Below are 26389 nucleotides of genomic sequence, written 5' to 3' on the forward strand. Positions count from 1 at the left end.
CACAGATCTCCCTGTCTTGAGGATTCTCTCTCAAATCATTTCTCTATACAACAGCCATAATGATCTTTTTAAAATGCAAACATGATTATATTGACTTAGGCTCCTGCTTAAAACCTTTCTGTAGCTCTTTCTTTAAAAAAAAAAAAAAAAAGCCCAAATCTGTAAACATGATTCATAAAGCCCTGCATTACCTGGTCAGGGCTTACTTCTCTAAATCCATCTTGTGCAAACATATACCTTGCCGTGGCTGCAGTGATGAGCTGCCCAGGTTCTCCTTCAACTCTGATGCACTCATTTCTCCAACCACTGAAACATTGCCAACTGATAGCTCACAGCTGAAATTATTTTCCAGAAATTGCCTTCAACCAGAGGAAGTTGCCTCACCCAAGTTTACCCCATTACCCTTGTGGCAGCCTTTATCTGTGGTCAATGGAGGATACAAAGACCCTCTCGTTACTTCAATCTGTGACAAATTTAAGGATCCATCTGGGTTCCAGAAATCTCTAAGGGACAGCATCAGATCTCTGTCATCACTCCTCAGGACTCAGCTTCTCCAGCTTCTGCTCAGGTCTACACCCCCTGACTCCCTGACAAGTGTCATCAACTGAGAGCATTCCTCCAATAACCTCCTATACTGACATCTCTGCCTCAGAGTCTGTTTCCTAGGGAATCTAAAATGTGCCTCAAATTCTGTGCTTCAAGCATTTGAAATGCAACACCCAGAATATGTTCTTCCTTCTGGCCCCTTTCTCATGTGGTATCTGAGACCTGGAATGCCAATGCCATGTCCCTCATTTTGCCAGAGTCATCCCTACTTATTCTTAAGGACTTGAATGTCACATCATGTCAACAAAAGAACATTATACTTCCAAAGAAGCCCTCTCATGGAGTCCCTGTTAAGGACTGCATATACATCTCCCCTTCCTCAAAACCCTACTCTCAGATATGCAATGACAATTAATTTTAGGTGACATGAGGAACTTACCATAAAAATCTGTGATTCCACATATTTGACTCTGGGATTGAAGTCCAGAAAACATAGGTTGTTTATTTATTTATTTTATTTCGAACATAACCCTTACTAGCTCTCTGGGCTCATTAGCACCTTCCGTTACTCTGGGAATCTCTGATTTCCCTGAACTCTGCAGCAGGGCCTTGGGGAGACAGAGTGCTCTCGGGGTTCCTTCCGCTGCCTTCTCTACCCAATCACTTACAGACCATTTGGATGTGGCAACAGCTGAAGGCTCGGATTCTTTCAGGGATCTTCAGCTTCTTCTGTGTTACATCTTCCCCTTCGCTTCTCTCACCAACCTCAAGGTCAGGGGCTGACTCTCTGCATGGTCCCCCAACATCCTGGGACCTCTCTACCCCTGCCATAGCGAGTCTACCTCTTTGATCTAATTTTTCACTTATCTTTCGGTATCCTAAGGGAGGATAAAGCAATTTAGAAAATTATTTCCTCTCTTACAATCTGTTTCAGAGTTACTACCTTCCTAAAAGTGTCAAGAAAGTCAGCTTCAAAATTTAAGACTAATCAGTGGCCTCTTTTCTAAGCAATACCCTCCTTTTCCTTCCCTGGAGCAGGAAGCCTGGCAGCTCAGCGTGAGGTGGGTGAAAGCTACAGGAAAAAACACATTTAGGAAGTATATGAAAACGTGTGGGTTTGATGTTTGCCAAGAATTATCCCCCATTACATTTATTCATGTGTCTGACACTCCGGAGTGTTTCCTGTCAGCTGTAAGTATTTTGATTTGTCTTTGAAAATTCAGTGACTAATATAGTACATAGCACATGGCAGGTGCCCAAACATTATTTGTTGAAAGACATTCAAAATATCTCTACCTCCAATTTCAGGTCTTTTATGATGCTTCTCCTATCCTGAAAAGCTCCATTGGTTTATCTCTTTAAACTCTTGTCTCAATTCCCCTTTAAGTAAAATGCATCCTCTGAGACACCAATCTCCTCCATTTTCACCAGTAATCTATGCATTTGAGTATGTAGTAAAACAAAAATAGGCTAGATCTTTGTACATACAGTAAACATACTGTTATTTTAGGCACTGGTTTGCACTTGTGGTATATATTTTATATACTTATTTTTGATATTTATTATTTATTTTTTCATCTTCTTCAACGATTGCCCTCAGACCTTTCATTAGACTCTAAACTGCTAAGGATAGAAAACTTTCTCTTTTTTATCATCTGTCTTTAGTATAATTTTTTGCCACATACAGTTTAAAAACTAATGTTAACCAGCACACAAATAGTTAAGTAAGGGAATTAGACTTCAGGCTTATAAATAACTTCCAGATATTTGTTCCACTTAGGTACTGAGGTACACAAGAATTTCTAAACCTGGCTAAGGCTACCTAGCTGTGATCATAAAAATAATAGTGGGATGCCTGGGTGGCTCACTCAGTTAAGCAACTGCCTTCAGCTCAGGTCTTGATCTCAGAGTCCTGGGACTAAGCTCCACATTGGGCTCCCTGCTCAGTAGGGAATTTGCTCCTCTCTCTTTCCCTCTCTCTCTCTCACATAAATAAATAAAATCTTTAAAAAATAGTAATAACTCACATTTATTGAGCTACAACTACTATGAGCCAGTCTACTTATAAAGAATACTACTTCAGGGGACACCTGGGTGGCTCAGTCATTAAGCGGCTGCCTTTGGCTCAGGTCATGATTTTAGGGTCCTGGGGTCAAGGCTCCTCCACATCAGGCTCCCTGCACAGAGGGATACCTGTCTCTCCCTCTCCTACTCACCCTGCTTGTGTTCCCTTTCTTGCTGTCTCTTCCTCTGTCAAATAAATAAATAAAATCTTTAAAAAAAAAAAAAGAAGAACACTACTTTGTGGTACCTGGGTGGCTCAGTGGGTTGAGTAATCACCACTTGATTTCGATTCAGGTCATGATCTCTAGGTTGTGAGATCAAATCTCCACGATGGCCATGGAGCCTATTTAAGATCCCTCTCTCTCCTTCTGCCCCTCCCCACCTCTCCTTCTCCCTCTCCCTAAAAAAAATAAAAAATTAAAAAATAAAATAAAATAAACCTTAAAAGGTTACTATTTAAATAACTTGTCCAAAGACACATAGTGGCTAAGAGTCAAAATCAAAATTCGAACTAAGATAGGGTAGTTCAGAATTCATACTTTTACAGCAATACAACACTAGCTACTTCCTGCATATCTGAGTGACCTGTTATTATTATGAAACACTTTCTTCTATGCTGACTAGTTTTCTAATGTGACGGAAGGGTTATGGTTCTCACACGCTCTATCTGCTTAAATGGATCCAAAGCAAATTGTACTTGACCTCCATTTAGAGTCTTCTGCTTTAAACCAAATTCTTCTTAGGGTACACTTTAACAGAACTTCCCAGAAAAAGTTCCAATTGACTCTAATGAACCACACTGCTTAATAAATCTAAGCTAAGCTAAAAGGCACTGGAAAACCTGATCTGAACATCATTAGAACACATGCTCACTAGGAGTAAAGAATGTTGCTGAAAACAATACATGATGAAATCTACAAAAAGGGGTCATTTGTCTCTAAACACAGCAGTGGCCCCCAGACTAACAGGCTGTGTTTTAATTTCATATCAGTCAGTTACACATCTTTTAGTTAACCAGTAACAGATTTCAACTTGAACTAGTTTAAGCAAAAACAAGGACATTCATGAAATGGGTGCATAGAGAGCTTATGCAGGCAGGGAGCTAGGTAGCCCTTTGGAAATCAATGGAACCAGTGGCTACAAGGCCAGAAGAAATTCAGATTAACCACTCTCATCTCTATTTCCTTCCATGCATTTCCTTCTCTTGTCACTCAGTGAAAAACATATATATTTTTTTTTAATTGCCTATATCCACTGTGGAAAATAGCTCTGAAAGTTTCTGAGATGGTCCAATATCTTCCCACCTATATAAAAGATAGAATGAATTCTCTCTAGTCAAACTCCAAATCTCTGGATTTGGTCAGTTGGTCTAGCCGGAGACACGTACCCATTAAGACCAATTACGGACTGTGCTAGGTTCTTAAGTGGGGGTTTCATTTTTGTACAATTGAATGGTGACCTGGAGATACCAACATGACAGCTCCCACAATGACTGTGTAGTTGGCCAGTGTATCAAGAGAAGGGCTGGGGAGTCCTAGAAAAGAGGGTATGAGATAAATAAATTAACAGGTGTTCAGCTCAAACAAGGAGGAAGGAAAGCATATCTATAATTCTCAAACATGCCTAGGTATGTCATACATATTGAAGATAAAAGAAGAATGGTATTCTAAATCACAATATAAAATATAATATAAATATATATAATATATTAAAAATATAATATAAATATAAAAGAATATAATATTAAATATTATATATAATAATTTATATATTATAATATATAATATATATAAATATATAATATAATATTAAATAAATAATATTAAAATATTAAATATAATATAAATATAAAAGATGAATGGTATTTTAAATCACAATCTCAAACACAATCTTCCTGAGCATGAATGAGCATACACATAGTGTTCCTCTTCCTTCACTTGGGCTACTCTAGATGCAGAGTTTGGCTGAGTATGAATAAGACTAAATGAAAAACAAAGAATAAAGATCCCCTCACGGGGTTTGTTCTTAGTGATGTTCTTAGTAATATGAGAAAAGTCACAGAAAACTAATCTTTCCTTAATCCTCAAACAAAACTCTAAAGTGTTCTATAGTATCCCCATTCAGCGGATGTGAAAACAGGGACTCAGAGAAACAATAACTTTCCCCAATCTAATAAGTACAAAAGGAGAATTTAAACCCAGTCCAAACTTAGCCCAAAGACTGTCATTTTTGGTTTGTCTGTTTTTACCACAGCAACACATTTTGGAATATAAAAGGAAAAAAAAAAAAAAAAAAAAAAAAAAAACCTCAAGCTCTGAAGAATTTTGGTGAGAAAATATAAAATAAAAAAATACAATAAATCATATAGGGAAAGAAAATATCAGCACCAGAGCAAGGGAGGGGAAAGCCCTGGGAAATAAGGCTCATGTGTGCAGTGATGGAATTTGTAAGACATACTTGTCCAGAAATTCCATTGAACATTTTCTCAGGAAATAATGTCATATAACTCAAGACTTGGATACCTTGGTTAATGACTAGTTTCTAATGAACTTTGAAGCTCTGACTATAGTTCCCTGGGCCAACTGGACAGGGTTAATGATGTCATACAATCATTTACATTTGTTGAAACATGGGTTGGTACCTATTAATCAGAGAATCTCAGAGTATAAATTCCAGGAAGGTTCTGAGATGTCACTTGATAAGGGAGGCAGTGGAACACTCACTTCACAAGATAAGGAAACAGAAGCCCAAACAGAGTAGTGAGTTGGCCACACTCACACTGAGAATCAAAGTTAGAGTCAGTGTCCTAATTTCCACACAGTCCACTGAGAAGAGATCTCTGTGAAAGAACAGAGCCAAGTTCAGTGTTGGGAGATGAGCCCCAGCCACAGTCAGGGCCCAGCGTAAGGCAGGATGAGAGTGTCCATAACTAGAGAACAAGCCAGTGTTGGTGGGGGAGGGGCCCCGCACCTGTGGGTTCTCCTGTGGTCTGAGGGGACTTCCTCAAAGTAGCTGTTACAACTTTAAGCAAGTCATTAAAATACAACTCAGAACCTCTAGATGTACTTGGACTTTCTGAAATAGTCATGTTCAACTTTTGTTCAGTTCTGAGAGTAGTCTAAGGTTCTTATATTGGGAAAAACAATTGGATAGAAGCTTCCAATTTACCAAGGCCAATCTCTTGCTCAACACAGACGGTTGCCATATGCTGATCTGGTCTCTCAACTCCTTGCCTTGGTAGGAACTTGTTACCCCCTCTCATCTGAAACTTTAATAATACAATGAAAAATGACTCCATGAACTTCCTCACTCTGACACTAATCCAACCCTCTTGTTCCACACTGAACAAGTCTAGATATTTCGGTGCACCTCAGAGATACTGCACATTTGGTCCCAGACCACCGTAATAAAGCGAATATCACAATAAAGCAAGTCAAATGAATTTTTTTATTTCCCAGTGCATATAAAAGTTATATGTGCAGCACACTATAGTCTATCAAGTGTGCAATAGCATTATATATGAAAAAGAAATGTACATACCTATATTTAAAAATACTTTATTGCTGTATGAGTTCTAGTAATTTGGGGGTGGATTCTTTTGGGTTTTCCATATAAAGTATCATGTCATCGGCAAAGAGAGAGAGTTTGATTTCTTCTTTGCCAATTTGAATACCTTTTTTTTTTTGTTTTCTGATTGCTGTTGCTAGGACTTCTAGTACTATGTTGAACAACAGTGGTGAGACTTGGCATCCTTTTCGTGTTCCTGATTTCAGTAGGAAGACTGTCAGCTTTTCCAATGAGAATGATATTCACTGTGGGTTTTTCATAGATGGATTTTATGAAGTTGAGGAATGTTCTCTTTATCCCTATATTTTGAAGAGTTTTAATCAGGAACTGATGCTGTATTTTGTCAAATGCTTTTTTTGCATCAATTAAGAGAACCATGTGGTTCTTCTCTCTTCTATTATTGATTTGTTCGATCACATTGATTGATTTGTAAATGTTGAACCACCCTTGCATCCCAGGGATAAATTCCACCTGGTCATGGTGGATGACATGGTGGATGATACTGTTGGATCCTATTAGCTAGGATCTTGTTAAGAATCTTGGCATCCATATTCATCAGGGATATTGGTCTGAAATTCTCCTTTTTGATGGTGTCTTTGCCTGGTTTGGGGATCAAGGAAATGCTGGCCGTATAGAGTCTGGAAGTTTTCCTTCTGTTTCTATTTTTTTGAAACAGCTTCAGGAGAATAGGTATTATTGCTTCTTTGAATATTTGGTAGAATTTCCCAGGGAATCCATCAGGTCCTGGGCTCTTGTTTTTTGGGAGGTTTTTGGTCACTGCTTCAAACTTGTTACTAGTTATTGGTCTATTCAGGTTGTCAATTTCTTCCTGTTTCAGTTTTGGAAGTTTTATAGGTTTCCAGGAATGCATCCATTTCTTCTAGGTTGCTTAACTTATTGGCATATAGCTGTTGATAATAATTTCTGATGATCATTTCTATTTCCTTGGTGTTAGTCATAACCTCTCCCCTTTCGTTCATAATTTTATTAACTTGGGTCCTCTCTCTTTTCTTTTGGATTAGTTTGGCCAATGGTTTTTTACCTTATTAATTCTTTCAAAGAACCGACTTCTAGTTTCATTGGTGTGCTCTACTGTATCTCTAGTTTCTAACTCATTGTTCTTCTCTACTCTTAAATATTACACAGCCATCAGAAAGGATGAATACCCAATATTTGTATCAACATGGATGGGACTGGAGGAGATTATGCTGAGTGAAATAAGCCAAGCAGAGAAAGTCAATTATCATATGGTTTCACTTACTTATGGAACATGAGGAATAACATGGAGGACATTAGAAGAAGGAAAGGAAAAGTGAATTAGGGGAAATTGGAGGGGGAGACAAACCATGAAAGACTGTGGACTTTGAGAAACAAACTGGGTTTTAGAGGGGAGAGGGTGGGAGGGTTGGGTGAGCATGGTGGTGGGTATTAAGGAGGGCACATATTGCAAGGACCACTGGGTGTGGTGCATAAACAATGAATCTTGGAACACTGAAAAAATGAATAAAATAAAATTAAATTAAATTAAATATACTTTATTGCTTAAAAAATGCTAACCATCATCTAAGTTTTCAGTGAATCATAATCTTTTTGCTGGTTGAGGGTCTTGCCTCCATGTTGATGGCTGGTGACTGATCAAGGTGGTAGTTGCTGAAGGTGGGGGTGACTGTGGCAATTTCTTAAAATAAGACAACAGTAAAGTTTGCTTCATCAATTCACTCTAGTTTTCACAAACAATTTCTCTCTATCATGTGATGGTATTTGATAGCATTTTACCCACAGTAGAATCCTTTTAAAATCGGACTCCCATCCTGCAAATGCTGCTGCTTCTTTATCATCTAAGTTTATTTAATATTCTAAATTCTTAGTTGTCATGTCAACAGTCTTCACAATATCTTCACTAGGAGTACATTCCATCTCAAGCAACCACTTTTTTGCTCATTCATAGAGAACAACTTCTTAGCCATACAAGTTCTATCATTAGCTTGTAGCAGCTCAGGCACATCTTCAGTCTACTCCTAATTCCAGTTCTCTTGCTATTTCCACTCTGTCTGCAATTATGTCCTCCATGGAAGTCTTGAACCCCTCAATGTCCTCCATTGGAGGGTTGGAATCTACTTCTTCTGAGTGCTCATTAGTGTGGATGTTTTGACAGCTGCCCATGAATCACAGATTTTCTTAATGACACCAAGAATGGTGAATCTTTTACAGAAGATTTTCAATTTAGTTTGGCCAGAACCTAAGAGAAACCACTATCTAGGACAGCTACATTTTTACAAGATGTATTTCTGAAATAATAAGACTTGAAAGTTGAAATTATTCCTTGATCCATGGGCTGTAGAATGTTGTGTTAGCAGACATGAAAATAATATTAGTCTCATTGTACATCTTCAGAAGAGCTCTTGGATGACCAGGTGCATTATCAATGAGCAGTGATATTTTGAAAGGAATCTTTTTTCCTATGTAGTAGGTTTCAATAGTATACTTACAAAATGCAGTAAACCATATCATAAACAGATGTGCCGTCATCCAGGCTTTGTTGTTCCATTTACACAACACAGGCAAATTAGATCTAGCATAATTCCTAAGGGCCCTAGAATTTTTGCAAATGGTGCATGAGCACTGGCCTCAACCAAAAGTCACCAACTGCATTAGCCTCTAACAAAGGAGTCAGCCTGTCCTAGGAAGGTTTGAGGCCAGGCATTGACTTTTCCTCTCTCGCTATGAAAGTCCTAGATGACACCTTCTTCCAATATAAGGCTGTTTCATCTACATTGAAAATCTTCTGTTTAGTATAGCATTTTCATTAATTAGCTAGATATTCTGAAAAATTTGCAGCAGCATCTACATCAGCACTTGCTGCTTCACCTTGTACTTGGATGTTGTGGAATTGGCTTCTTTCCTTAAACCTCATGAATCTCCCTCTGCTGTCTTCAGACTGTTCTTCTGCAGCTTCCTCACCTCTCTTGGCCTTCGGAGAACTTAAGAGAGTTAGGCCTTGCTCTGGATTAGGCTTTGGCTTCACGGAAAGTTGTGACTAGTTCGATTTTCTATTCAAGCCACAAAATCTTTCTCTATATTGGAAATAAGGCCGCTTTGCTTTCTTATCCTAAGTATATTCACTGAAGTAGCGCTTTTAATTGTCCTTGCCTTCATTTGCAACCTGGCTAACTATTTGGTTCAAGAGACCTTTCAACCTACCTTGGTTTTTGACATGCCTTCCTTACTAGGCTTAATTATTTCTGGCTTTAATTTAAAGTGAGAGATGTGCAGCTCTTCCTTTCACTTGAACGCTTAGAGGCCAGAGGAGCAGTCAGAACATACACGCCATTTATCGATCAAGTTCACCATCTTATTTGGGCATGGTTCATGGTGCCCCAAAACAATTATAAAGTAAAATCAAAGATCACTGATCATAGATAACCATGTTAAATATAATAATAATGATCTTTAATGAAATATTGTGAGAATTACCAAAATGTTACCCAGATACACAAAGTACACAAATAGTGTTGGGAAAATGGTACAATAATAAACTTGCTCAATGAAGGGAGGCCATAAGCCTATAATTTGTAAAAAACACAATATCCACGAAGCACAACAAAGTAAAGCACAATAAAATGACGTATGCCTATAACCATAAACTGTTCTGTTTTTCACTTTTAGTTATATAGTAGTCAATAAATTATGAGATATTCAATGCTTTATTATAAAACATATATATAACTTTGTGTTAGATTATTTTTTTTCCCAATAGTAGGCTAATGTAAGTGTTCTAAGCACGGTTAAGATAGGTTAGGCTAAGCTTTGATGTTTGCTAGATTAGATGTGTTAAATACAATTTTGATTTAGGATATTTTCAACTAACAATGGAAGTTCTAAGTTGTTTCCATTTTTGAGAACTAAGAAATCCTTACAAGAAGACCCCAAGTGGACTTCCTCTTAAATACCATTGACCTGAATTAGTTCTATGCCCCTTCTTAAGAAACCAATGGCAGTAGGTTCCAGTAACATTAGGAACCAGAACAAGTAAGTTTTCAATTTTGGAAGCAAATATTGGGAGTAGTATTTCTTTTCTGCAATAAAATAATAAATAAATAAATAAAGTGTTGGAGGGTAATTAGTAGGAAGGAAAGATGTGGTAGAACACAAATGGTGTTAACACTGCAGGAAGACTGTGTTTGGGAACCCCTCTGTCTAAAAGAGCAATTGGAGTCAGCAAAAACAACACATCAGCTCCATGTAGAGGTCTGATCTTGCATGATTCTGTGAAAGATATAGCACATTAAGGCAGCCAGAGTGATCTTCTTACCAGATCACTTTCCTAGAACTGGGGCTAGACCATAGAACCTTGGAACAACCCAGAGTACCTGGTAGACCCAAAGATTGAGGGTCAAGATACCCTGAACAGGAGAAAGAGAGGATAGGGATGAAAGGTATAAAGTTCCTTCTACAAACTTAGGAGGCCTGGTTTGAGTGGTACTGTCAACTCTGACTCATTTGAGCAATGAAAGAGGAGTTTGGATATTTTTGAGGAACACACTCCAAAGCTCAGAGTTTCCGACAGTGCAGAGTCCAAGGCATAGACCTCACTTGCTCAGGGATAAGGGGAGTTTGGGGGACCTGAGTTGGTTCAGACAGCCAGAGAGAATGGTTCTTGAAGAAAAAGAAGACTACAGAGGAAAGAATTGTCTAATGGCTAACTTGCAACAGTTCAGGGCAGAGGCCATCACAGATTTCATTCTGAATGTAAGCTACCATTTAATTATGGAAACCTGGAGCTCTAAATGGAGGATTCTAAAACCAAACCTAAAGTCCATAGCTCGAGGCCATGATCTGGAAAAAGATTCTTCCATGAGTATAGGATGGGAGATGGGGAGATTATGTCAGAGGTTTACCATTCTTGTAGGAAAGGGTTGTCTAAAAGCTTTATACTTTGGACCTACACAAAGGCTTACATATACCGTCACATGTGTTCATTGGTCTGCTGTGAAATGTTTGAAAGAAGCTCAGATTATTCTATAGCCATCAAAATTTTAAAAATGCCTATAATTCAGCTGCTGATGATAAAGTATAGGAGTATGTCTATTTGTGTGTGTTAAGTATGTATGTGAGGAAAAGAAAGTGTGCGTGTGTGTGTGTGTGCCGGTAAATAAGTTTGGAAGCACTTAGCGACTGGGGGAATGTGACTGGATTAAAAATGAAGGACTCATTTGACAGCCCATCTTGACAGCTCCCATGCCCTAAGAGGTAGCTAAAAAGTGTTTGCCAGGAAAACCTTCACCGAGCTTGTGTCTGGATGGCCCTCAAGAGGAGAAAATTTGTCCTCGTAGGAAATATCTGAAACTCATTCCCCAGGGGCAGTTCAACAAAGCAGAAGCTTATCAAGTGAACAAAGCACATTTTCTTAGTAACGTTCTGGCTATAAGCATAAATGGAAGTGGGATGCAAACTGAAAGGACCATTCAGTCAGCTGCAGGTTTCCATTTATAATTTTTATTAATTGTAGCGATAAAGCACTTACCAAGGAAATGGTCTGACATGGAATATTTTTTAATAAGCCTAAAAAGGTGCCTTATGAAACAAAAATGACTTTGGGTTTCAGGCTTGATGTGCAAACCTTAGCCTCACGTATTCTGTTCCATTTAAATCCTCTGAAGTAAGTACAACTCTCACGCAGCCAGTCAATAGAAACTGAAAAGTTTTCTGGGCATTTTTCCAGAAAGTCAAGTGTATTTTCTATCAATGGCACTTTTCACTGTTTCTCCCAATATTGCTACCTACTTCTAAGATAGAGTGGAAAGCACAGGTCACCTTCAACATAGCTTATTATTCAATATGTAAGCAGAGTTACATATTGTTGTACACAGTTAAGACTCCCAAATGGTTCAAGTCTAATAACCTCCCACCTATTTTCCATATGGGTTGGTGCTGGGTCCTGAAATCACCATAGCTGCACCAGAGACAGAATATGGCGAATTTTCTAGACTATAGGTCCACAGCGTTAAGGGATGAGCTCCTGAGGGAAGTGTCAGATTAGAGCCCAGGATGTGACGCACACCCAAACTGCTAATCTGAAGGGGGCCTGGACATGTCACTGACTAAAACGATTAAGAATGTGGAAGTTTCGAGGCCCCTGGGTGGCTCAGTCATTAAGCCTCTGTCTTCAGCTCAGGTCATGATCCCAGGGTCCTGGGATCGAGCCCCACATCAGGCTCCATGCCCAGAAGGAGGCCTGCTTCTCCCTCTCCCACTCACCCTGCCTATGTTCTCTCTCACTGTGTCTCTCTGTCAAGTAAATAAATACAATCTTTAAAATAAAGAAGAAGAAGAAGCTGATAGGTTTGAAGGTAAAAGGGGCTGAAAACGGCTTGGCATGGAAGCCCTATATCCAGTTACAGCTTCCTTGGACAGAGGATGCCGGAACGAACAACTCCAGAGCAGACAAAGCACAATAGTTTTTGGTTTTATTATTATTTTTTACTGTGATGATTCCAATTTACTTATATTTTGTCACATTTTTGCTTTCTTTAAAGGAAGAAAAAGAGAAAAAATTATGATAGATTTTTAGCTGAAAGTTTTGGATGCTACTCCCTGTACATTCATGGTATATCATCATCATCATCATCATCATTATTATTAATATTATTATTTAACTCTTGGGAAGGGCTCTGAGGAAAGAAAACATTTTTATTTAGGAAAATAAATAAACTACTTGGCTGGGTAGGGAGAAGATCTGAAAAAGAGATATTAACAGCGATGCATAAAAATGAAGAAGCAATCTAAGCATGGAATGGAACTAAGGAGTCAAAAAATGGAGAAGAACCCTAAGCTCCAAGGTAGAAACTGAAGACATGGATTTGGCATTAAATGGCTCATTCCCTTTTAAGAACAGGGAAGTCAAAAATCCAAATTAAATAGCTTACCCTCTGATACCATGCTAAATGAACTTGTCTCCCCCATTCTTCAACATTGCCCACAAATCTCCAATAAATGTCCTTGCATACCTTGTTGGAGGGGACTTTTAGGAGGACATCATCATAAACTGATGGTAACCCACACTGAAGACACTGTGAGAGTACAGCAGCAAGATAAAGAGCAGGGTATGAATATTCCACAGGACCTGGGAGCTTGTTGTAGAGGAGGTTAGGAAAGAAATCCTTGCAAATTCACAGGAATCTTGGAGAGGGCATTGGATTTCTTTTTGCAAGTGTATGTGTCCAAGCCAGTCTTAACTAGAGGTGGCATTCTATATATGATATTGAGATTGATTTAGCAACCGTATTCTGAAATGGTGAATGAATCACGCTAGGCTTCCTTGACTCTTCAGGGAACAGGGTGGCATATATAACAGCAGTTTTCAAAAATCAGAGTGGTAAAGCATTCTAAGAAAAAGGAGTGAAAGACAGCTGGCACACCACTGAAACACACATAATCGCGAAAGCCTCTTCTATCATGATAGAGTGCTACGTGAGGCAGAATTTCTTTAAAATAAAAGGATACATTAGTTCTCTCTAGTTAAGAAACAAGTCATCTCAAGGCAGCTTTTGTTAACTGGGGAAGGATTGCTTGAACAATATGTTGCCTGGGAAGATTGGCTGAGGGAAGTAGAAGCTAGGTTCCCAAAGGGGGATCATCATGCATGAAGAAGTCTTTGGGCAAAGGACACCAGAGAACAATGTCAAGATATGGACAGTCAGATTACCCACGCATAAGGCAAGGGCATACGTAAATTATCAGTCTCAAAAATAAAGGACTTGAAACTGTTTGCTGCCCAAGCTGGTGAAGAGGTTCCCACCTGTTATGATCTCTAGTTAGTAGGTCCTGGTGTTGTGCCCTTAAAGAAGGGAATGTGTTTTCCATGGGAGAGTTAGTTCTCTGGCATGTAGCAGGAGAAAAATGGAAAAGCTCTTATATAACGTAAAGAAATTTGGAACAAAGAAGAGACCAAAATTGAAGTCCAATCCTGTCACATCCTGTCTAGCCTTGAGATTTAATATCTCTCAGCCTCAGCTTACTTCTCAGCATTACTGTGCCAATAATGTACACCTTGTTTGACTTTGGGAATAATTAAATTAAAATGAGGTAAAATATATAAAGGAATCTGTCTCTGATCTTGGGCCTTTTAGGGGCTCATATCAGTTGCTAGTTCTTTCATTCCTTGGTGTCAATTGGCACATGGAAGGAAAATAAAGAATATAAACTGTTCCTTTAATCATCCCAATGTTCCCTTCTGTATATTTGACTTAAGATCTACTCTAAATTATTACTATTTACAACTGAAACAATGGTGAGTACTTTTCTCTTCTTCAAAACTCAGTAGTATATTTCCAGTTCTAGATCATTTACTAGTTCTATCATCTACTTAGCCTAACTGTATTCAGTTTAATTATACTATTTGCCCTTACTCAATTGATGTAAAAACACTTAATATAGGTTCTCTCTTTTTCCCTCCCACCATAAGTAAAACAAACAATGTCATCACATGCTTATCTTAGCCATGGAGTATATCCTTATTCTTCCTGCTTACCTATTATACTGATCTGAGAATCTACACTTATCAAAAGTTCATTTGCATAGTAATAACCCATAGATTTTATTTAAAAATCAGATTTCTGAGCCCCACTTCATATATTCTAATTCAATAAGTATGGGAAAGGAACAGAAAATGATCTTTTAAAAAAACAGCCTCACTCATTCTGATACAAGTGGTCTTGGTCACTGTGAAAGATCCCGCCAAGATTGTAAGAGACCCAGAGGGCTAAATATGCCATATTTCCCAAATTATTTTGTTCCTCAGTTTCAGAATGTAGAGGAGAATTTCCTAAAACCAAGTAATAAATTCACATAATTATTTTGGTTGGAAGGAAACCAAGTGAAGAAAAATCTAGTCTGGCACGTATTTTGCAGATGAAAAAACTGAGCCTCATAAAGGTAGACTGATGGGTACCTAAGAAGTCACAACTAGTTTGTCTGGAAAGTTGTTACCTAAAACTGCTCCATTTTCTTGCCTACGTGAGCACAACACCTCAACACCCACTCTTGCAATAAATATAATGTTAGGAATAACTGCATATGTGTGTGTGTGTTTGTCAAAGATGAAATCTTCTCTAGACAAGCTTAAAACAAAAATAATTAAATATTATCAATTTAAAATGCACCCTAATACTATTAATATTGGCTGCTCTGAGCTAAATGTTGCTTCCAAATAACTTATTTCACATGGCTTTTCATTGTTTTATCAACATGATAAACTGTTCATTTTTTTTTCTTTACCCTTCTTGAGGAAAAGATAAAACCAAATGGAACTATAATTTTCAACTTGTATTTTTAGAAACCCTAAAGATGTCATACATCCAGACTCCTGTTTATTGGAGGTTAGGGTTGGTCCTTCAACAAAAATTACCATAGCAGTTCAATACATTTCTGTTTAGAGATTTAGCTCTTTTTCTACAAGTAAAATCTGTGCTTAGTGGTGGGACTGAAAACTTGGAGGAAAACATACATATTTAAATTTTATCCCACTTGGGAAAATCTGGACTCAGGTGCTTAAGTGAGGCTGAACAATTCCAAATAAATCCATGAGGAAAAATGTTTATAAGAAATTAAGGTGTATTCATTAAAGTATAAATTAAAGAAGAAAAATCAGTTTCTGGTCAAATAAATTATTGGGGCATCGGGGTGGCTCAGTTGGCTAAGAGGATGCCTTCAGCTCAGGTCATGATCCCAGAGTCCTGGGATCGAATCCCATATCAGGCTCCTTGCTCAGCAGGGCATCTGCTTCTTCCTTTCTCTCACCTGATGCTCTGCCTACTTGTGCTCTTTCTCTCTCAATCTGTTGAATAAGTAAATAAAATCTTTAAATTAATTACTTAAGAAGAACATTCTAAAACATGAGAGGAAATAATGTTGAATTTTACAACATACCATAGAAACATGAAGTCCCCAACATGTAATATATATTTTAAACAAATTCAGTAATATTTCCTAATTACTATTCAATTATTCCATGGACTCTAGACTTGCTCTAAGCAAAACAATCTCTTCCTCTTGCAAATGAAGTTATCTTCTCACACAGTTGATTTAATTTCTAGATGATACAGTTTCTTTCAAATGTGGAAATCCATGGCATTCCAGAAGGATTTTTGTTCCCAAGCCTAAATGCAAAATTTTCTGTTTGTCCAATAAATACAATTCTGAAAGTATTCCTTTATTATTAAGCTTTCAACTAACTCTTCCTTCTTGCACTTTATTTCAAAGATCATACAGAACAATATTCACTAGACTTTCCATATTTTCCAAATTGAAATATCACAAGAAAATAATAAGTCCTATTAGGTTTGCCCAATGAAAAGTAAAAAAAAGAAAAAAAAGAAAAAAAATTTTTACGGAGAAAGAGATCACAGCTCTGTGAAGGTTGATAGTCAAGCTTTAGAATGTTTACCATTTTCCTTTCCTCTGAGTTGAATTAACTGTGAGACATGTTCAACCTTGTATCCTTGAACTCCCCATGTGAATGAGCTCCAGTTACCCGTTGCAGTAATTGGCTTTGTAATGGATTCTGTTTCCTTCTCTTCCCTAGCTAGCTTCTTCACTCCCTCTGTGGTCATCTTCCAGAGAAACTATTTACACTAAATCTTTCTCAGAATCTGCTTCCTGGGGGACCCAAATAGACAACCTCAATATCTGTCCATTCCATATCACTGTTCTCACCCTCTTCCTCCTTACAGACAGCCATTGTGCTCCTAAGCGACTCAGGGCACTGAAAGCTGATACCAACCAAACTAAAAAGCACCCAATTCTCCATGTTGTCTCCACAACCAACATTTGCCCTTCCTGTACTCATGCTCTTAAGACTCAAGAATCAAGATTTTTGCTGAGAAGCTGAATAAATAGGTTAGACTGTGATGTTCAGATATAGCTTGTTTGGCTAGAAAAACACAGTAGGAAAATCAAAAGACTTTGTTCTTGGTCTGTCATTCACTACTTTGGTGACCTCAGTCAAATTACTCTTGTGGTTCAAGTTTCCCATCAATGAAATGAAGCCAATATCTGACATCTGTCATGAGTTGGGGTACAAAAGGCTCTGAGAATTGGAAAACTTAAGATAAATAGGATAGCATTTCAAAGAAAACTCCCAACTTAGAAGTTGCCTTTAATGATGGTATACCCTGTTTCAAAGTTCAGACCTTCAAAAGTAGAGAAGAACCCAGGGATAGAAGAGCCCTAAAGCATTGTTGGTGGGGGAAAAAAAATGAGTATGTCCACTCTAAAGAGCAGCATTCTGAGAGGATTTAGTCAAATCAAATACATAAGTACTTATGATTAAACAATTCAAATCCTAGGTATATACTTCAGAGAAATTCTCAAAAAGATCCACAAGGGAAGGCACCTGGGTGGCTCAGTTGGTTAAGCCACTGCCTTCAGCTCAGGTAATGATCCTGGAGTCCTGGGATCAAGTCCCACATCAGGCTCCCTGCTCGGTAGGGAGTCTGCTTCTCCCACTGACCTTCCTCCTCTCATTCTCTCTCTCTCAAATAAACAAATAAAATCTTAAAAAAAAAAATCCACAAGGGAGTAAATGTAAGGTGGTGCATCACAACCATACCTGATAGAGGAAAACAACTTGGAAGACTACCAATGGACAGGTGGCTAAGTGATAAGTGATGAAAACATACAACACAGCTGTGCAGAAATAATCCATTTGACATTTACAGAGCATTGTGAATAGAACTTAAAACCAGGGTGACTGGGTGGCTCAGTAGATTAAACTTCTGACTCTTGATTTTGGCTCTGGTCATGATCTCAGGGTCATGGGATTGAGCCCCACATCCAGCTCTGTGCTCAACTGGGTGTTTGCTTGAGTTTCTCTCCCTCTCCCTCTCAGAATTCCTCTGCCCCCTCCCTGCTCACTCTCTCTCAAATAAATAAATAAATCTTAAAAAATAAACCAAGAACTTAAAAGCCATAGTGCTGGGAGAAAAAAAAGAAACAAAATAGAAACAATATCATTTATGATTCTTATATATTCAGACAAAAGCAATGCACATCTTCAAAACATGTAAGTAGGACTATACATTAAACACATAAGAATGTATGCCTATAGCATGGGAAGGAAAGACAGATATTATTTATAAAGTTAATCAATCATCTAGCCAATAAATACATTGGGGAAGGACTTGCCCAGACTTATTACAGCAGTCTGCCATGAACTGAAAAGTGTGATAAACTCAACTTTTCATACCCAAGGTCACAAAAAAAAAAAAAAAAAAATGAATGAATGAATGAATGAAAGGTTTAATAAATGGGTGGTCTTTGAGTCAGAGTATCTGGATTTGAATTCTGCCTCTACCACTTATGAGCTCAATTTAATCTTTTAGAATCTGTTCTCACAAACATAAAATATAAGTAATAATATTACCTACCTTGCAGTCTCATTGTGAAGGTTAGGTTAAATTCAAATGAAGCACTTGGTGTGAGGCCTGGCACATGAGAAGAACACAGGGAGTATGAAATTGTTACTAATACTCTAAAGTGATGCCTCAAACCGTGTAGCAGGTTGATAGAGAAATAGTGTTTTTTGGGAGAGACAGATGAACAGAGAGCTTTACCAAAGCTCTGCTGCCTTCATATGCTAATGGAGATGATAGGAAAGCTTTGTATTTCCAGGTACCAATCGATGACTGACAGTAGATCATTCCAAAAATGGCAGGTAGAGAATGAGAAAGAACAGTTGTTCTTTGGTAGACAACTTTCCCTGCTTTGCCTTGGGCAGGATTGTGGGGTAATGCAGCAGTGGTCTAAGAGAACTGTGGTTCAAACAGAGCCGGCTCCAAGGGAACAAGGATTATGTGCAAGAAGTAAGTAGAGGAGCCATTACCAAGGCTCACCTGCTACCAGGAGCCCCCTGTCTGGAATTGCCATGGTTTCCTGATTAGTGCATATTGCTCTAGGCTTCCCAGATGGACAGAAGGTTATAAGAAGGAAACCAGGTAGACAAGACTAGGACCAATGGCCAATATGGTGAGCATTAGATATGCTGTAGAGTGGGCTCCCAGGATTATCATCAAAGTATGGTTTTGCTCAGTGGTCTTTACTGCTCCCAAGATTATAAGAATGAACTGACTCAGAAGTAGCCTTCACAAGAATTGTGTGACAACAGAGAAACCACAATGTGAAGAACATCCCAACAACACGAAGCTCAACATCACTGGACTGCCCCTAGTACAGGGTCTGTCCCGGTAACATGGAACCCAAACAGAACAGGAAAACTGTGTGAGTTATGTGAAATGCCAACTTTCTCATGTTCAAGATCACCACAATGAACCTCTGAATATTAGCATCCCCTGAAAGCGGGCAGGGGCTCATTTCTTAAAAGTTGCTCATTTTTTTAACACATAAAAAAATCAACCAATCAATCTAAAGGGAAATAAAACCTGATTCAGTAAGTAATGTATGCATTAAATAAAAGTGGTGTTGAAAAATAGTCACAACCATTCTTCTATTTACCCATGATTCTTCTTTATTTGGCAGCTAAATATAGGGGCATGTTAATATTGTTGTCAGCTTAATAGAAGGCAGTAAAGGCTCTAACAGTGATGCAAGAAGCTATAGATAAATCTTTTCTACGCTGGGTGTTAGTAGGGTACTGTGATGTTATATGCCTGCAGGACACTTTTTTTTTTTTTTTTTTTTACTTCTACTGCAGTTCATAAAGGAAACACTCATAGGAAAAAAAAAAATTAAACATCAAATCTAGCAAGTGATTAGCACCAGCATTCCAGAAAACTTTAGCGCAGCCTGTTTCCAGCTTCTGCTCCAACTTCATTGCTACGAAACAAGAGGAAATAGTAGTTAGGTTGATGAGATAAATAAAACACCAAAAATACACCTGAAAATGTATATATTAGCATTTGGACATAGAGTCTCATATAAAAAATTATTTATAGTGGGAAATTTTTATTTTCCCCTTAGGAGCTATTTTCTTGTTACATAATTAACGGCATAATAAAGACCTACAGCTGTACCTTCACATCAAACTCTGATCTCTTGAGAGTTCAGCAAGCAGCTCTGGCCTCATGCAAAGGGTTATGATGGCTTTGGGGGGCTGGTGCAGCCTTAAGGTACAGCATTTCCACATCCCACCCATAAGCCCTCACCCACTCATCACTTGACTGCTGTCCCATCCCTTTCCTTTAGCGCTGATGACTCCACCATTTCCTAGAATGTAATCTCTCAGACAAGGAGGGAACGAGAAGTGGGACTGGAACAAATCCCAGCTTTTACAAAATGGACCATTACAAAAGACAGACAGCAAGTGGGGCTCCTATTGTTTTTGTTGTTGTTCCATATACTGATTCAACTGGATTTATAATGCTACTCTGTGACATGGGAGTGATTTTCATAATTTCTTTATCCATCCATCTCCATGTGTTCCTATTTGACAAGGTTGGACTCTCCAGCAGAGAAGATATAAACTTAATGGAGGGATTAAGTAGATTATACAAGTCAAGAAAGGAAGTTTAAAAGAAAGTATCAGAGATAAGGGCAGAAGAGAAATTTAGTTCTAAAACAGCACTCTGATTGAACAATGACGAAATGGCACTAATGGAAGGAGATGTCCATAACTTTATACTTCTGGGTGCCAATGGAGCATTCCAAAATGGCAGGTGGAGAAGAGAAGAGGCCCACTGCTCTTCTGTAAGCAAGCCTCCCTGTTTTGCCCTGAGCTGGATCACAGGATGATGAAGCCATGGTCTGGGAGAACTGACTCCAAAAGAAGCACCAGCTATGTACAAGGGCTAAGTAAAGCAGACCAGAAACCTGAGTATTGCATGGCCAAGCAGCGAAGCAGAATTGTGAAACGTGGACACATTCTGTATCATTTAGGAGAAACTACATTTGTTAGATGAGAAGGAGGAGGAAAGGAAAAGGCTACTAAAACAAGGGGGTAGCTCCACCACTGCACTAATTTTTTCTGGCCACAGAAAATCAGTAGTCATGAAATACCTAAGTTGTAGTTTTCATCATCTGGGGTTCTCCAAAGCTTTAAAATAGGAGGAGGAAATGACTAAATCGCATCTCCTCCTTTTCTAACAAACAAAAACTACTCTCTATTTGATTTTCCTGAAAGTACCAACATTTGGTAGCTAATACTGCAAGAGATTTAAAGGAATCATCATCCTTTAGCTAATGCTTATGAAGTGTTATGTATTTTATACACTCAGCACTTTGCATGCATAAATGCAAATCTTTACCATTATCCCCTGATCTCATTTTACAGAGAATGAAATTGAGGCTCAAAAAAATTAAATATAGTGCCCAAGGCCACAGCATTTGAAATTAAACCCTGGTTTGTCCAGTGTTTTCTATTTGTTTTTGTTGGTGGTGTAGTCATTAGACTGTCTTGGCCATATATGAAAACCCATATTGTGTCTGGCTTATAAATGATCAACTGCATCATTGAAAGTACTTAAACAGATGATATGCAAGGATATAAGTACAGACAGGATAGTAACATTCAGTCAAATACTAGACTCAATGCCCTCTGAATCTTTTCATTTACGATTTATAATTATGTAAGTAATTAAGTCAGATCGAAGAGGACTAGGTAGCTCATCCGCTGTGACCATGCTGGCAAACCCAGCACTATTTCTCATTTCTTCCTGAACTCATGGGCAGATCAAAGTCATGTCTGGAATCACAGTTTCGCAGTTTGAAGGGATGCATTATGCTATGACAGGTAGAGTTGGGATTTTCGACATTTTGTGAAGTCTTTAATTACCTTTGCCAATCTCAGTACATACGGCATTCAATAACTTGGGAAAAACAAAGGTCTGACATTTCAGAGAGATGAAGTTCATTAATAAGATAAATAAATAAATCCTTATGTTTCAGACGAGCCCCCTGGTAGTTGAGGCTCGGGATTGTCTCACGCTGCCAGTTGAACAACACACTTATTTTGGATATAAGAAAATATAAATAAGAACTTAAGGCATTTTTAAACATCATAATTTTGAAGGGACTCAAATCCCAATTTTTTTAGTGAACTTTGGATAATAAGTAATGTAGGGTGTAAAACTTTAAACCAATGTTACAGAAAGCATTTCTTAAAAGAATGTGCTGTGTGAGTTTTTTCCCCTTCTTATACAAAACCATTCATGTATACTTTTCTCTGCCAAAAGAAAGCAAAACGATCTACGTATGTGCCCTTGTAACTATGAAACCAGACTTCCCCCAAAAATGTTATTTACAGGAAATACATATAATCTTATTGCTATATACTCATTGTTTTCCAAAAGATTTTAAATGTATTTTGGACATTTATGTAACTACTAACTTCGGTGTGAAAACACAAGATCCAGATCAGAATTTATTGTCCAGAAGCCAGAGTTATAAAACATGCAGTAATTAAGCGTGCTATAAAAGTAGCCTGATAGATAGAGAATATACATATAACGGATACCAGAGAGCATCACATTAAATCTGGGGTCAAAATATTTAATATCTGGATAACCTGAGCTCCAAATAATTATAAGCCCTGATCTTATTTTGTTTATCTTGAGAAATTAGCACACAGAGGAATGTAAGTCCACTTAGTTCCCTGACTTTTGCTCAGCTTTACCATGACTCATGACAATGCCCAAACCAACAATAATCTATTGAGATGACTTTGAAGGAGGGACCTCAGTTTTACAAAACCCCCACCTCTCTTACATTTGATTCAGCTGTGTCCCTAGAAAAGAAAAATAAATGACACTTGCTCGTCTTTTTATTGACTACTTCAGAGTAAGACTTTCAGATTGCCAATCTGCCCCTTGTCCACCAGTTGAAAGAACAAAGGGAATTAAAAAGAAGAGGCTTCATTCTCTTTGTTGAAAATAAGGGAAGAGGGGCATCTCTGTGGCTCAGTCAGTTAAGCATCCAACTCAGGTTTCAGCTCATGGGTGGTGAGACTGAGCCCTGCACTGGCTCCTTGCTCAGAAGATTCTCTCCCTCAGCTCCTTCCCCCACGCCACTAAAATAAATAAGTAAATAAATAAATAAATCTTTCATAAAAGAAAATATGGGAAGCAATTTCCCTCCCTCCTTCATAGAGCATCTACTTTAAAAAAACTTATCACTGTAATTGACTCCCTTGGAAATACATATTCATTCCTCTGAAAAGTCAGTGGGCATTTTGTCAGCTTTAAGACCCAGCAATGTCTTTCTCAAGGCCTTTGAGAACCATTCCTTTGTATAAAATGTCCAGATGAGACAGCTTCCCTGTTTCCTAGTCTCTGAGAGAGGGTAAGAGCCTAACTTTGGCTAAGTTTTGCGGACACCTGGCTCCAAGTGGTAAAACTAACTCTTATCATAAAGATATGAAAAGTGTACTTTTGCTTGGCATAAAGGCAATTAACTAACATGGTTGCCCCAATTGCCAGGCAATTTAGGGTGAACTATGTATAATAAATACTACTGCCAAGTCATTACTTGAGGATGCATTGAATTATTGTTTATCTTAACAAACGTGTATATAATGGGTTGTATCCTCTTGACTATGTGAAGGGTGAGATTTCTACCCGTCTTTGCCATCTCTGTGTGATTGTGATACATATAACGTTCTGGTTTAATGCTTATTTAATAACAAAAGTGTTTCCTTTCTCTACTATCTTTAAGAAGATGATTTCTGGGCCAGCAGAATTTTTTAAAATTATTTTTCCCCAAAACAGGCAAGAGGCTTATAACCCAAGAAATCATTTCAATGGGGTGCCAAACCTGCACTAGGAATGTCCTTCTCTTTTTCATTGCCTTGTCTACCTGGATACCTAAGCAGGGTGGCTAACCATTTGGGTGTTCATGTTATTTGTGTTTATTAGATAAATTTACTCTGGCTCTCTAGGCAGTTGTCTATCAAAGCATATGAATTTTCTTTTAATCAGCAGTTAATAATAACCAGATCCTGAGTTCCTGCCTGAGATTACAACCTTGAACTCAGCAATCTAGGATTTATCGAAGCCTGATTTTGAGAAATAACATTTATGGGAAATTGCCTCAAGGGAACAGAGTGGGCCCATTTCTCTTGATAATTTCGTTTTTACCCTTGAATCAAACCAGAAAATGAGAGTGGCTTCCATGGACAAGACACTCATTTTCTCTTCCCTATGTTCTCATCTGGAGACTGGAGATAAAGGAACGAGATGTGCTGTCCCCTAAGATTAGAATTTGAAACATCAATGGAGGTTCTGGAATTTGAAATAAAATAGGCACAAAATGCTTATGTGCACCACAGCAGCAAATCAGTTGTAGTCACCTTGCTAGCACTATTGCTATCTTGCCAACTCTTAAATGTTTATCAAAATTCTGCACAGAAAAGGAATGAGAAAACAGGAGAAGAATTTGCCTAGTATGTGTTTATGGGCAGCTGGTGAATGATTAGCTCTCAAGTTGTGTTAAGAGCAAGTGGATCCAAAAGGTCAGAGTCAACTGCATCTAATCATGTTTTTGGAAATCAATTGACCCTCAAGTGAAAAATAAAATGGACCCAGGGCTACGTGTAGCAGGCAATGTGAAGAGCAGCAGGTCTGATTCTATCTCTTCCCCCACTACAACGTTCACAATTAAGCCTGCGGAAATAGAAGAGGGCTACAGAGTAGTTGTGGATCAAAGAGTTGCTGAATTCACAAGACATGATAAATACAATCAGAAACAATTATTGCAACTAGAATTTAATTTCTTCTAAGCAACTCTACGCGGAAATCGTTTACCTCAGGCAGGGAGTTTGCTATAAATGAGATGGTGTTATAGATACACCTACTTTGGAATTACTGCCTTGCTGTGAGTGAACAATTGACAAGTATGAAAGTGAGCTTCTTTGAAAACTGATCAGGTCAAATCAATTATTTAGGGATTTCATCTGTTTGTATGAGGGTTCATCACTGGCCAAGAATTTTTTAAAGTACCATATAAAATGCTAAATAAAAAAATCCTTTGGAATGTACTATCCCCCATGAAACTCCCCACACTCAGCTTGGCCCAGCCTAAAGATTTTCCAAGCTCTTGTGGAATATCAAAGAAAACACAAAGAAATCTTAGGTTTTAATAAGAAAATTTCAGTGAATCTTAATGTAGAATAGATTCTCAAAATTAATTGGGTTAATTCTCAAAATTATCCTACCAGGTGAAAGAAAGCACATGTTAAATCTATATCATGGTAGGCAGAAATATGTGACCCCGTTTTTTCTATTAATTCAAAGAATTCCCTGAAACAAATTTCTTGAGGATTCTCCTGCTTTTACTTTCAAATTTTTGTTTCTGAGATCGAATAACTTATTTGTTTTCCTAGGTTATCAAGAAAGGAGCTAGAATTTGAAAATCTCAATTCTTGTCACCCATTTGTGCAGCCTGGAGAGATTTTCAAACAACCACTCCCTTTGTTTCCTTCAGAGATCTTTGACTTAGTTTGCCTAGAGTGAAATCCTGCTACTGGGGCTTTTAAAAAGTCCCAGGGGAGTCTATCTAATATTCTGCCAGAGTTGAGATCCCCTGAACTAGATTATAACTGGAAATGTTGTTTTGAGTTAGTTTTTTTAAAGTGTATTTTTAAAATCATATGATTTATAAAAACAAGGGAAAAAATGAAACAAGATAGGATCAGGAGGGAAATAAACCGTAAGAGACTCTCAATCTCAGGAAACAAACTGAGGGTTGCTGGAGGGGACAAGGGTGAAAGGGATGGGATAGTTGGGTGGTGGACACTGGGGAGGGTATGTGGCATGTTGAGTGCTGTGAATTGTGTAAGACTGATGATTCACAGACATGTACCCCTGAAGCAATAATACATTATATGTTAATAAACAAACAAACAAACAAGGGACAAATCCAATCAGATAAATCTGAAGTCTGTTAGTTTTTAAAGGAATTACAAAGCAAATTTTTAAAAAACTAGTTATCTACAAATAACATGACTGAAAATAAGAGGTGGGACTCTGGTAGTAAGAAAGACAAACTTAGCTTTAGGAAATGAAAGAAAAGCCAAGGGGGGGATTTCTGAGATCCAGTAAAGTTTCCTCTATAATTCTTTATTTTCACTGGGTATTTAACTGGAATGGGTTACTCCTTAGGCCATAGAGTCATAAGAATAGAATTGTTTTATTAAAAACAGATCATGTTCTCAGTTGGTGCCATGTAGATAAATAAATAAAAAAATAAGAGGGTTTGTGGAAAATGT

The 26389-nt window shown here is 38.0% G+C and overlaps 1 protein-coding gene across 4 annotated transcripts in view; it reads right to left on the reverse strand.

Moving 5' to 3' along the window:
• Nucleotides 1-19676: 19676 nt before the first annotated feature.
• The window catches only part of MLIP (muscular LMNA interacting protein), a 250607-nt gene continuing 243894 nt past the window's right edge, over nt 19677-26389 (reverse strand). For all 4 annotated transcript variants that reach the window (XM_047733786.1, XM_047733789.1, XM_047733788.1 and 1 more), the window contains one exon: nt 19677-20007. In XM_047733786.1, coding sequence (XP_047589742.1) covers nt 19968-20007 — 40 coding nt within the window. In that variant the 3' untranslated portion in view covers nt 19677-19967. The remainder of the gene's footprint in view (nt 20008-26389) is intronic.

Source organism: Lutra lutra, chromosome 6 (assembly GCF_902655055.1).
Source record: "Lutra lutra chromosome 6, mLutLut1.2, whole genome shotgun sequence".
NCBI lineage: Eukaryota > Metazoa > Chordata > Mammalia > Carnivora > Mustelidae > Lutra > Lutra lutra.